Raw genomic sequence first — 13,394 nt, 5'->3', positions numbered from 1 at the left:
GCTTTTAGGGAGTATTTTGGATGACTTTACTCTTGTGAGTGGTGCCTTGGCAGGGATAGCTAGAAGACCAGGCTCTCCTGGCTCCTTCTCCTTGCATGTAGCCTGTTTCTCCAGTGAGTTTGTCAGACTTGTAAAATGGCAGTTCAGGACTTTCGGAGGGAGGGCACAGAAGGTATTAAGCCAGTTAAGATCTCATCCCATCCTGACATCAGCTTGAAATTCAGGATCTCAAGTTCTAGATCCAGACTGTATCTGACCAAATGAAAAGGCAACCTATGGAATGGGGGAAAATATTTGCAAGTCTTATACCTCACAAGGGGTTAATATCCAAAATGTATGAGGAACTTATACAACCAATAGGAAAAACAAAACAAAACAAAACTGATTAAAAACTCGGCAATGGATCTGAATAGACATTTTCCAAAGAAGACATACAAATGACCAATAGGAACATGGAAGGGTGCTCAATATTATTAATCACTATGGAAATGCAATTCAAACTACAATGAGATATCGCCTCATACTTGTTAAGATGGGTGTTATCAAAAAGAGAAGAGATTACATTTGCTGGTGAGGATGTAGATAAAAGGGATCCCTAGTTCACTGTCTTTGGGTATATAAATTTTTCAACCGCTCTGGAAAAAAGTATGGAGATTGCTCAAAAAGTGAAATAGAACTACCATAATATCCAGAAATTCCACTTCTGTGCATATATCCAAGAATATGAAATCAGAATCTTGAGGAGATATCTTCACTCTCATGTTTGTGGCAGTATTTTCACAATAGTCAAGACATGGAAACAATCTAAGCATCCATTGAGGGATGAGTGGAAAAAGAACAGTGGTATATACATACAAGAGAATATATTAAGGTATAAAAAAGAAGAAAATCGTGCCAATTGCAACACCATGATAGACTTTGAGGGCATTATGCTAAGTTAAATAAGTCACACAGAGAAAGACAGATACTCTATCATCTCATTTATATGTGGTATGGAAAAACCCAATTTATAGAAGGCAAGAGAATGGTGATTTCCAGGGCCTGGCGGGTGGGGGATATTTGTCAATGTTAGTTAAAGGGTACACATTGCTAGTTGTAAGTTGGATAAGTTTTGGGGAGCTAATGTATAGCAGGTACAGTAGCTAACAATAATGTATTATATAGAAATAGTTGCTGAGCGAGCGAATCTTAAATTGCTCATCCCCCACAAAAATTCCAGTTATGTGAGATGACATATGTGTTAAGTACCCTTATTGTGGTAATCATTTTGCAATATATGTATATGTCAGATCAACATGTTGTACACCTTAAACTTACACAAGGTTATATATCAGTTGTATTGAACAACCCTGTGAAAACACAAGTAAATGAAATTAGACTTTGTGAATTGAAAAAAGAAAGTCTAAGAACTAGAGACTTGCTCTTTCTTCCCTGTGTCCTGCATATGTTTTGGAGGTGGACAACCTAGTTAAGAGAATTTATGAGACACACCTTAAATCTTTCCGAAGTCTCACTAGGGTCTTACATCTACAACACTGAGATGATTTTTCTTCTGGTGCCATTTCTTACTCTGAGAGCTTTTTTGCTCTTTGGAGATGCTATGGATGAGAACCAGCTTTATGCCAGAACCCAGCAGGTCTTGACTCCTTACATGTTTCTCCTGAATTCTGCTTGAGAACTTGATAACAGTCATGCTTTTAACTCACCTCTCTATCTCTTTTTTTGAGGTTAATTTATTGATTTTGAGAGAGACAGAGACACCATGAGTTGGGGAGGGGCAGAGAGAGAGAGGGAGAGAGAGAATTCCAAGACCCAACATGGGGCTCAAGTTCACAAAACCACAAGATCATGACCTGAGCTGAAACCAAGAGTCAGATTCTCAACTGACAGCCACCTAGGCACCCCTCACCTCTCGTTACCCATCCTTCAACATATCATACATGGCTGAGGAAGCAGCTGGCATATTCAGTATTATGCTTGGAAATCACAGTCAAATCCACCTGCTCCCCGACCTGTTCCTATTTTCCACACTACTACAGGTGAGGGTATTACCAAACTTTGCTAGCACTTGGTAACATGAGTCACTTTCTCTTCAGCCTCCAAGCACAGTCCATCCTGTCCTTCAACAAAGCTTTACCTACAGATGCCTCGAAGCCCTTACAGCCCCAGCAACTCCTGGGGCCGGGGTCAATGCCATGTACTTTACATTTCTGTTATGGAAGCACCACAGTTCCAGCTTCCACTCTTTGCTCTGGTTATCTTTTGCTACATGGTATAAGACTTTGAAATGTTGTGACTTAAAGCCACAACCATTTACATTTGCCTCACAATCTTGTGGACCAGCAATTCTGCCAGAGGTTAGCTGGGTATTTTTTCTGCTTCATGTGGCATGGACTGGAGTCCCTCTGTGGTATTCAACTGATAACTGAGGGGTCTACAGGATTCAGGGCAGCTTCATTCATATTCAAAGTGGCTTGGAAATGGTGACTGGAAAGAACCCACCGGTCCCTCTCCCTATCCAGTTAAATGTAGGACCACAGTCAGGATAGTCAGACTTTTAAAATTTAAGTATAAGTTGGTTAGCACATAGTGTAATAGTTTCAGGAGTAGAATTTAGTGATACATCACTTACATATAACACCCAGTGTTCATCCCAACAAGTGCCCTCCTTAATGCTCATCACCCATTTAGCCCATCTCTCCACCCACCTCCCCTCCAGCGACCCTCACTTTGTTCTCTGTATTGAAGAGTATCTTATGGTTCGCCTCCCTCTCCATTTTTATCTTATTCTTCCTTCCCTTCACCTATGTTCATCTGCTTTGTTTCTTAAATCCCACATCTGAGTGAAATCAGGTGATATTTGTCTTTCTCTGACAGACTTATTTTGCTTAGCATAATACACTAGTTCCCACCACATTGCTGCAAATAGTAAGGTTTCATTCTTTTTGATCACTGAGTAATATTCCATTGTATATCTATCTATCTATCTATCTATCTATGCCACATCTTCTTTATCTATTCAGCAGTTGATGGACATTTGGGCTCTTTCCATAATTTGGATACTGTTAGAAAATTGGAGTGCATGTGAACCTTCGAATCAGTATTTTTGTATCCTTTGGATAAATACTTAGTAGTGCAATTTGCTGGGTTGTAGTGGAGTTCTATTTTCAATTTTTTGAGGAACTTCTATACTGTTTTCTGATTGTGGCACGATTTTGCATTCCCACCAACAGTGCAAAAGTGTTCCCCTTTCTCCGCATTCTCGCCAACATCTGTTGTTTCCTAAGTTGTTAATTTTAACCATTTTGACAGGTGTGAGGTGGTATCTCTTTGTGGTTTTGATTTGTATATCTCTGATGATGAGTGACGTTAAGCATCTTTTCATGTGTCTATTAGCCATCTGGAAATCTTCTTTGGAAAAGTGTCTATTCGTGTCTTCTGCCCATTTCTTCACTGGATTATTTGTATTGGGTGTTGAGTTGGGTAAGTTCTTTATAGATTTTGGATGTTAACCCTTTGTCCGATATGTCATTTGCAAATATCTTCTTCATTCCATCAGTTGTCTTTTAGTTTTGCTGATTAACGAATCTTTATCTATGATCCTTATGACCTAGAAAATGCAATATATAACTAAACGTATGTGGAGATCAAGATGCTCAGTGGAGCCCATTGTAAGCCAGGGAAAATGAGTAAGTGTGGAAGCCCTCAGAGATTTGATGTATAAGCAGGCTCTTGTTGGAAAATAATTTGTTTCTTATAGAAACAGTTACTCAATTGACCCTGGAATGAAATTAAGGGACTGAATTAATGAACTGAAAATTTTTATGGTGTCAGTTGACATAGATTAAGGCTTTGATAAACAGCATCCACTGCGACCCAGAGTCTGGAACTGTGATTAGCTATCTTTTCAACAATTGCAGTGTTAACCTCAGTGACTTCCCTCATCTCAGGGCCTTCTGTCTCTGAGCCTCAGGATTTCATAAACAGAGATTCTAACAGCTAGAAGAAAGACCTCCTTTGCTGAGGATATGATTGGATACGTAAGCCTGAGACTGGTTCTTTTTTAATGCCGGCTTAAATATGACTTCCCTTACCTAAATCTTTCCTACTATAAACTCACAATTTATCATTTGCTTAACATTTTTTTTCTGTTTAAATTATATGCTTTTCACATATTTGACTGTCTGTGCCTCTTTCTTGGCAAGAACCAAGTCATTCTTTCTCTAGAGATTGTTCTAGGGGAGAAAAACTGTCCAGAAGTGTTTACTTTATTTGAATTTGTTGCACATATTCTAATAAACTATAATGACCTTACATTCTCTTTCATTAAAAACAGTAATGACATAGAAAGCCATAGGCTGTGTCTGCACACAGAAATGGGAGGATTATTTTCCTGATACACTGGCCCAAGAGATTTCTGACAACTCAAATATCTGTGCAGGCTGGAGTTTTTGTTAATTCCCTAGATGGTTTTTTGTTATATTTTCTTGTGCATAAATATCCCTCATTACTTGTACAAACATATGGAAGAGCCCAATTCTCTTGGATGAAGAGTGGGGAAAGGTAGAAACATGTCTTCCGTTAGGGAAGAAGTGACCTTAAGGATACGTATGTTTTGAATGAGTGAACAGATAGAGTTCTCTCTCACCTGAGAGACTGCTCAGTCATTGGTCTTCCAGGAAGCAAATTCCAGAATTTTTGTTGTTAGGCACAGAGACATGCTAATGTACAGAGACATAAATGTTATCCCAATCCTCAAAATAAAATATTTTTTTTGTTGTCTCATCATAAATGTCTAATAAGAGATTTATTTAACTAATTTGAGGTTATAAAATTTTGGGCATTTTTATGTTGACAAATAACAGGCTTGTCCAAGTTAATTTCTACTAATTAGGATAATTTTTAGATGCACTGATCAGGCATATATTATTATGTGTTCTATGGTCACCCGCAGTTCTGTGAAGTATCTACAATTACTCACAGTGAGAGAAGCACTATTTTAATGACCAAGGAAACGACCCAAGAGGTGAGTCCTTAAAACAACCAAGGGATATGCAATGAAAGCTCATGTAATATATTTAATGTAGCTAATGTCTTAAATACCATATAGTTTCATTGGAGAAAGACTGGATTGAGGAAATTAAGCTAGCAAAACTGAAGTTAGCCAGTGTATCTAAAATGTATTTGGTATTAGTATTATAACCTGACAGATTTTTATTGTCCATTTAGCCAAATAACAAAGAGGAACACATAATGCATTTGAAATAAACTAACGGAATTATAAAGTAGGTTCGTGGGCTATTTTACATAGCATGTTAATATGTGTAATTACTGTTAGATATATAAATTAGAGAATTTAAAATTGTATATCATATCAAACGTGTTAGAATATAGAGGAATAAATAAATGCCTATTCTGTTCTGGAAGCTTGATGTGCACTGTTATGTGTGAATCTTAAAATTTTCATTGGTACTATGTTGCTGCATATTCATGAAGAAATTCATGCTCGTGAGTAACTTTTGGCCATTGAGAGAGACATAAAACTGTAATTTGTAAAATACTATAGTATTTTTGTTACCATGGGATTTTAATTTATCTTTTAAAAGATATATTCATAACAAACTATGTAAATTATATCTTTTAAGTAGAGCTGTGTTTACGTAATGGTTTCAGTTATTAAAGCCTAGTAAGGCTATCTGTCCGTTTTTATAGTATGAAATCTTTGATGACTTAAACTCTGGAGAATAGTTTATATGCCTCATTCCTACATGTGAATAATTTAACTGGCTAGTAGAAGATTTATCTTGGTGAAATCCAAAGTGGGGATTAATAAGAGTGAAGAACACTATTTCTTGCAGAAAATAATGAATGAAAAATAAGAATTATATATAGACTACATTGTAGTGTTATGTTCTTGAACAGGAGTGGCTCTATCAGTCTAGAACTTCCACGATGATAGCACCCCCCAACCAAATGGAGTAACAATGTGAATGAAGCATGGAGATCATTTGTTACACCTGGCTTCTAAGGAAAGCTCAAGCTTTTTCTTCACGTGTCCTCCCCTCCCAAATCCATGGGATTGGAATCAACTTGTCTATATATGAGGTTTAGTTAATTCTTTAATTTCCTTGAGCACTGAATAACCCAAAAGTTTGGGCTTGTGTCTGTATCTGTACAATTCTTCTCTCATTTAATTTTGTCCTTCCCTTCAGATGTAGGGTCTCTAAGGAATCAGTGCTTTTATTCTTTTTGAATTTTTTTTTTCCTTACCAAGAAGTGCTCTGTGTTTAATTGCTATGACTTCCCAGGATGCCTCCTGAGTGACCCCTGGAAGGTTCAGGGGATTTGCCTTCTAGCACTTCCTCACTAAAGGAAAACTTTCAGAATAAGATTTTTAAAAAAAGTTATTTACTTATTTTGAGTGAGATAGGATGAGCGAGGGAGGGGCAGAGAGAGGAGAGAGAGAGAATTGTAAACAGGCTCTGTGCTCTCAGCGCAGAGCCTGATTTGGGGCTCGATCCAACCAACTGTGAGATCATGACCTGAGCTGAAAACAAGAGTTGGACGCTTACTGACTGAGCTTCCCAGGCACTCCTGAATAATATTTTTAAAAGAATACTAACCTCACTTAATTATTACATTAATATTCTTTTTTACCTGAGGATATTCATATCTTCAATATAATTTCTCCTCTCTGATTTGATACTTCCTTTCTTTCATTTTCTACCTTTTTTCTCTAGTTTTATGCTTGCTTCTAGACGAGTCACATTTCATCATATGTAAATAATACTGCTCATATGTAATAAAATAGGTAATTCCTAAGGCATACAAACCTATCCTATGCACAGCAAGTGGTTCATGAGTTAGAGGTGCAATATTCTTTTTACCTGGGACTATGTCTATGATACTTACTAAATTGACAAAGATTCAGATGATTTGTTCTGATACAACTTAATAGTGAAACATTCAAGAACATTAATCATAGTACAATTTACTGAGCCTTTAAATAGGTGCCAGGCAGGTTCCGGATGCTTTATTTGTAATAAAACAACAAACTTAAGAAGTAGAAACTGTTGCTCTCCCCATTCTGCAAATCGTGAAACTGGGACACAGAGAGGTTAAGTTGCCCAGCATTGCCCAGAAGGCACATGGCAGAGCTGGGATTCCAACACAGGCAATGAAGTTCCAGAACCCACATTATTCACCATTGCACTACGCTCCCTCTCCAAGGATGTTTTGGGTCTTAACTAGGTGCACACTGAATGAGAAACTTGTAGTCATGATTTGATCTTGGTAATGATCAAGTCCCAGTTGCCACTGGCTAGCCTTTCTCAAGTAACAGTAACAAGATTGGAAATTTTAATGTAATTATAAAAATATGAAAATAGAAGGAAATGTCAGCAAAATAGAAGGGGTGGGGCTGCACAAAGGTCTCACAGAGCACTGGATTGGAAAGGATTCTGAGGTGGATGAGTTTGACCCCCTTAGTTTCCAATGAGCAAGCTGAGACAGGCTTGTAATACGTTTAGAAGGTGACTCAAACCCATGCCTTCTTACACTGAGCTTGGATTTTCCCCCCAAGGGTGCTGTTTTTTGCAACCTGGGCAACAAAGTTGTATTTTTGAGTGCTCTCAGTACCTAAGAAGCATTATAAGTAAAACCATGTCCCATTGTACCCTACCCCTCTTTTCAGCGTCTGTTTCTCTTCCTTCACTACCTAGCTCATGCCAAGTGTTTTGAAAAAAAAATACCAGGTGCTAATGTAACAATTTGTGAAAATCGCAAGTCTCTCCAGTTCAGTTCAAATGTATTTGCTGAAAATCTAGAGAGTTATTTGTGTTAAGATATTGCGGGGTGGGCAAACATTAAATGGAGAGAACTCCAACTCCTTACAAAGCTGATCGAGAATCATACCAAGTCATTGTAATAGGGAACAATGTGCTAGATAGTTTTGCAGTTATTTGATACAGTTAAATCTAGTCTTTACATCAGAGTCTAGTCTGAACATCTAATAGTGGAATATCATAGTATTATTAAGTGATTTATTACACAAGAGAGGCTATTTTTGGTGCTGGATACATCACACCGTAAAGGTACTCACTGCAACTACGTACTATCACCTCAAAAGTCTGACTCTATGCCGATTTATGTAGCGTTTATTGCCACCAGCAGAAAGTAAATTTCTGGAGAGCAGGAATCCTTTCCTCGTTTGTGACTGCTGACTTCTGTGCCAAGAACAGACATAGTTTAAATAAGGCTATAATAAATCTATGTCGATAGCTGAGCTTTTGATTACTCCTCTCTATAGACGATCCCCTAAGACTTAGAGATAGAACTTCTTTCTTGTAGGCCAACAAGATCATCTGAAGACAAATAGGACCATCAAGGGAAGGTGTAGCAGGCTTTTTGGAAGAACTCAATAGTTACCACTAACTGTTTATTGCGTATAAACTGCTGTAGAAAAGACTTAATGATGAAGATGTGCTCTTAACAATGGACGTATTTATAGTCATGTTCACGATTCTATTACAGATTGCATTGTCCTGAGCTCTCATCCTTGAAACAGGCCATATAGAAAGAAGAAATGGGAAATAGTAACAATGTGACGGAATTTGTCCTCCTTGGCCTCACCCGGGATCCTGAAGGGCAAAAAGCATTATTTGTCATGATTTTACTGACCTACATTGTGACAATAATGAGCAACCTGCTCATTGTGGTGACTGTGTTTGGCAGCCCCTCTCTGGGCTCCCCCATGTACTTCTTCCTCACCTGTCTGTCACTCATGGATGTTGTTTATTCCACTGTCATCTCTCCCAAATTGATTATAGACTTACTCTGTGACAAAAAGACAATTTCCTTCCCAGCTTGCATGGGCCAGCTCTTCCTAGAACACTTGTTTGGGGGTTCTGAGGTCTTCCTCCTGATCGTGATGGCCTATGATCGCTATGTGGCCATCTGTAGGCCGCTGCATTACTTGACTATCATGAATCGACAGGTTTGCATTCTGCTGTTGGTGGTGGCCTGGGTTGGAGGTCTTATGCACTCCATGGTTCAACTTCTCTTTGTGTACAGCCTCCCGTTTTGTGGCCCCAATGTCATTGATCACTTCATCTGTGACATGTACCCATTACTGGAACTTGCCTGCACTGACACCTACTTAATAGGCCTCACTGTTGTTGCCAATGGTGGAGTCATCTGCATGGTCATCTTTATCCTTCTGCTCATCTCGTACGGAGTCATTCTAAATTCTCTTAAAAGTCACAGTCCGGAAGGGAGGCGCAAAGCCCTGTCCACCTGCAGCTCCCACACCACAGTGGTTGTCCTCTTTTTTCTTCCCTGCATTTTCATGTATGTTAGACCTGTTTCCAACTTGTCCATTGATAAATCCATAACTCTGGTTTATACAGTTATCACTCCCATGTTAAATCCTTTAATATACACCTTGAGAAATTCGGAGATGAAAAATGCTATGGAAAAATTCTGGTGTAAAAATGTAACCAAAAGTAAAATAAGCATGTGTCACTGACACCGAACACATTTATGATTAATTCTGAAGCAACAAAAGGGTTCTAAATTCTGACAATGGATTTAGTAAATTCCGTGGATTCTCTAGAGATGTTTCTCTTTATTTACACAAAGTCATCAAGAAGTGGAATGGATTGTCTTTTGAGGTAATAATCAACCTAATAGGGAAATTCTGGAGGTTGAATAATATTTGTCCCATTACAAGTAAAAATACAATTAATTTCACCTCATAGCCTTATTTTTCTTGGTTTATATTGAAATGGAACTTTAGAAACAATAGTTTTTAAATTAAAAAAATGTCTTTTTATTTTGAGAGAGAGAGGAGAAAGTGAGCATGAGTTGAGGAGGGGCAGATAGAGAGGGAGAGAGAAAATCCCCAGCAGGTTCTGCACTGCCAGCAAGGAGCCCAATGCAGAGCTTGAACCCATGAACCATGAGACCATGACCTGAGCTGATATCAAGAGTCAGACGCTTAACCAACTGAACCATCTAGGCACCCGAAGAGTTTTAAAATTTTAAATGTGAACCAACCTACTTTTGAAAATTTACTTTCACCCAAACTAAAGAGAAAGTAATTTGGATAATACTTAGAACAAATTACTGGGGCAAAAAGAGTGGTGTATAAATTTTAATGCTCATTATTCTATCAGCACAGAAACTTTCTGTAGCTGCAATATGCATCTTGTCCTTAAGATGATTTCCATTCCTCAGGTCAATGCCTATGCTTTTGCAGTTCAGGACATTTAAATGGGAGATGTTATTGTGTTTGGTTAGATGCTATCAGTGAGAACTTTTGTTAAAAATTTAACAAAGGGATGTTAAAAGGGATGTTGTATGTTTTTCCAGTTTGTTATGAGCCTGTATGGGGATGGTTGATGATGAAAACAGATTCTAGTTCCTAATTTGAGCACAGAAAACCATACTAATTTAATTATAAATATATTTTATGCCTTTCCTCATTAGCTGTTATGTACATTTTGTTGCCATTCTTCAACAAGAAGATAGAACCTACTTTGTCTTCATGATACTAAAGATATGGGTAAAGAAATGTGTTATTTTGCATAACAGTGTTTCCCCTAAAAGTTGTATTCAACTTAAGTACTTTGTCCTGATAGACCTAATAATGATTTACTTTGGAATAAATAAAATTTTGTTTTTCACTGCTATGTGTAAAAATCGACAACAGGTTTTTCTGTCTGCAGCCCATCCCTAAACACTGCAAGCTAGGAAGAAAATGAACTTGCTTTCATTGTAACATGGAACATCATCATCCTTTGAAAGAGTTTTCTTTTCTAACTAAAAAAAGATTTTATAACTTTTCTTATTTTAAAATTGTATTATTTTTCATGCATATTGAATGATATATGCAATTTACTTTTACATGTGATAGCCTCTTAACCTTGAATGTGATCAATATCATTGAAACTACCTGTGCATACTTCCCTGATAGCACTCATCTGCCTCTTCCCAGAGGTAATCTTAATGCTGAATTTTGGATAACCATAGTTAAAAACAGTTTAACTACATATGTATGTATCCTGAATATATATTGTGTAGAGTTTTCCTGCTTTTTTTGAAATTATACTAAGTATTGCATAGTTTTCTGAATCTTACTTTTTTAATTTAAGTTTTTAATTTTAATTCCAGTATGGTTAACATACAGTGTTATATTAGTTTCAGGTGTACGAGATAGGGATTCAATATTTCCATACGTTACTCAGTGCTCATCATGAGAAGAGTACTCTTTAATCCCCATTACCTATTTCACCCATCCCTCCATCCATTTCTCCTCTGGTAATCCATCAGTTTGTTCCTAAAGTTCAGTCTGTTTCTTGGTTTCTCTCTCTTTTTTCCTTTGCTCATTTCTTTTGTTTCTTAAATTCCACCTATGAGTGAAATTATATGGTATTTGTCTTTCTCTGACTTATTTCACTTAGCATTATACTTTCTGGATCCATCCATGTTGTTGCAAATGGCCAGATTTCTTTCTTCTTCTGGGTGAAAACATTCCATTGTGTATATGTACACACACACGCGCACACACACACACACACACACACACACACTACTTCTTTATCCATTCGTCTGTTGATGGACACTTGGGCTGCTTCCATAATTTGGCTATTGTAAATAATGCTGCAATAAACATAGGGTGCATGTATCCCTTTGTTTTAGCATTTTTGTATTTTGGGGGTAAATACCCAGTAGTGTGATTACTGGATTTTAGGGTAGTTCTATTTTAACATTTTGAGGAAAACATTTTGTTTCCCATAGTGGCTGCACAAGTTTGCATTCCCACCAACAATGCATGAGGATTCCCATTTTACCACATCCTCACCAACACTTTTTGTTTCTTGTGTTTCTGATTTTAGCCATTCTGACAGGTGCGAGGTGGCATATCATTGTGGTTTTGACTTCTATTTCTCTGATGATGAGTGATGTTGAGCATCTTTTCATGTGTCTGTTAGTCATGTGGATATTTTCTTTGGAAAAATGTCTATACATGTCTTCTGCCCATGTTGTAACTGGGCTATTTGTTTTTTGGGTGTTGAGTTTGGTAAGTTCTTTATAGATTTTGCATACTAACCCTTTGTCAGGTATGTCATTTGCAAGTATCTTCTCCCATTCCATAGGTTGCCTTTTAGTTTTGTTGATTGTTTTCTTTAAAATCCCAATAGTTCATGTTTGCTTTTGTTTCCCCTGCCCTTGGTGACATGTCTAGTAAGGAGTTGTTGCGGCCGAGGTCAAAGAGGTTAGTTACTTCCTGTGTGTCCTCTACGATTTTGATGGTTTTCTGTCTCACATTATGTCTTTCATCCATTTTGAATTTAGTTTTGTGCATGGTGTAAGAAAGTGGTCCAGCTTCATTCTTCTGCATGTTGCAGTCAAGTTTTCCCAACACCATTTGTTGAAGACACTGTCCTTTTTCCATTAGATATTCTTTCCTGCTTTGTTGAAGATTAGTTGACCATACAGTTGTGGGTCCATTTCTGGGTTTTTCATTCTGTTACATTGATATATGTGTCTATTTTTGTGACAGTACCATATTGTCTTGATGACTACAGCTTTATAATATAGCTTGAATTCTGGAATTGTGATGCCTCCAGTTTTCTTTTTCTTTTTCAGGATTGTTTTGGCTCCTTGGGATATTTTGTGGTTCCATAGAAATTTTAAGATTGTTTGTTCTAACTCTGTGAAAAATGCTGGTGGTACTTTGATAGGGGTTGCATTAAATATGTAGATTGCTTTGGGTAGTATAGACATTTTAATATTTGTTCTTCCACTCCATGACCCTGGAATGCTTTTCTACTTTTTTTTGTGTCCTCTTCGATTTATTTCATCAGAGTTCTATAATTTTCAGAGTATAGATTTTTTTAATGTTTATTTATTTTGAGAGAGAGAAAGAGAGACAGAGAGAGAGAGACAGAGAGAGAGAGACAGAGAGAGAGACAGAGAGAGAGAGAGACAGAGAGAGAGAAGGCACTGGGGAGGGGATAGACAGAATCCCAAGTAGGCTCCGTGTTGTCATCACAGAGCCCAATGTGGGGGGAAGAAAAGCTCTCACTTTGTGTATGATGTTAACCTGGGTTTTTCACATATGGCCTTTATTATGTTGAGATATGTTCCCTCTAAACCTACTTTATTGAGGGTTTTTATCATGAATGGATATTGTACTTTATCAAATGCTTTTTCTGCATCTATGGAAATGGTCATATGATTTTTATCTTCTCTACTGTTGATGTGATGTATCCTAGTAATTGATTTGTGAATATTGAACCACTCTTGCAACCCAGGAATAAATACCACTTGGTCATGGTGAATGACTTTTTAAAATGTATTGTGGATTTGGCTTGCTAATATTTTGTTGA

General features: G+C 37.4%; 1 protein-coding gene across 1 annotated transcript; it reads left to right on the top strand.

Annotated features, from left to right (window-relative positions):
* The first annotated feature begins 8,581 nt into the window (after nt 1-8,581).
* Nucleotides 8,582-9,526, top strand: LOC109245264 (olfactory receptor 4A5-like). The gene has a single exon (XM_019412568.2). The coding sequence runs from the start codon at nt 8,585-8,587 to the stop codon at nt 9,524-9,526; it is 942 nt and encodes a 313-aa protein (XP_019268113.1). The 5' UTR covers nt 8,582-8,584.
* The last annotated feature ends 3,868 nt before the right edge of the window (nt 9,527-13,394 follow it).

Source organism: Panthera pardus, unplaced genomic scaffold (genome assembly GCF_024362965.1).
Source record: "Panthera pardus isolate Hobbes unplaced genomic scaffold, ASM2436296v1 HiC_scaffold_12, whole genome shotgun sequence".
Lineage (NCBI taxonomy): Eukaryota > Metazoa > Chordata > Mammalia > Carnivora > Felidae > Panthera > Panthera pardus.
Note: the sequence above shows the minus strand (reverse complement) of the source record. Positions and strands in the feature narration are given on the sequence as shown.

Bases quoted from the DNA above. Each gene is read 5' to 3' on its own strand.
- LOC109245264 (XM_019412568.2), top strand. From the start codon at position 8,585: ATGGGAAATAGTAACAATGTGACGGAATTTGTCCTCCTTGGCCTCACC.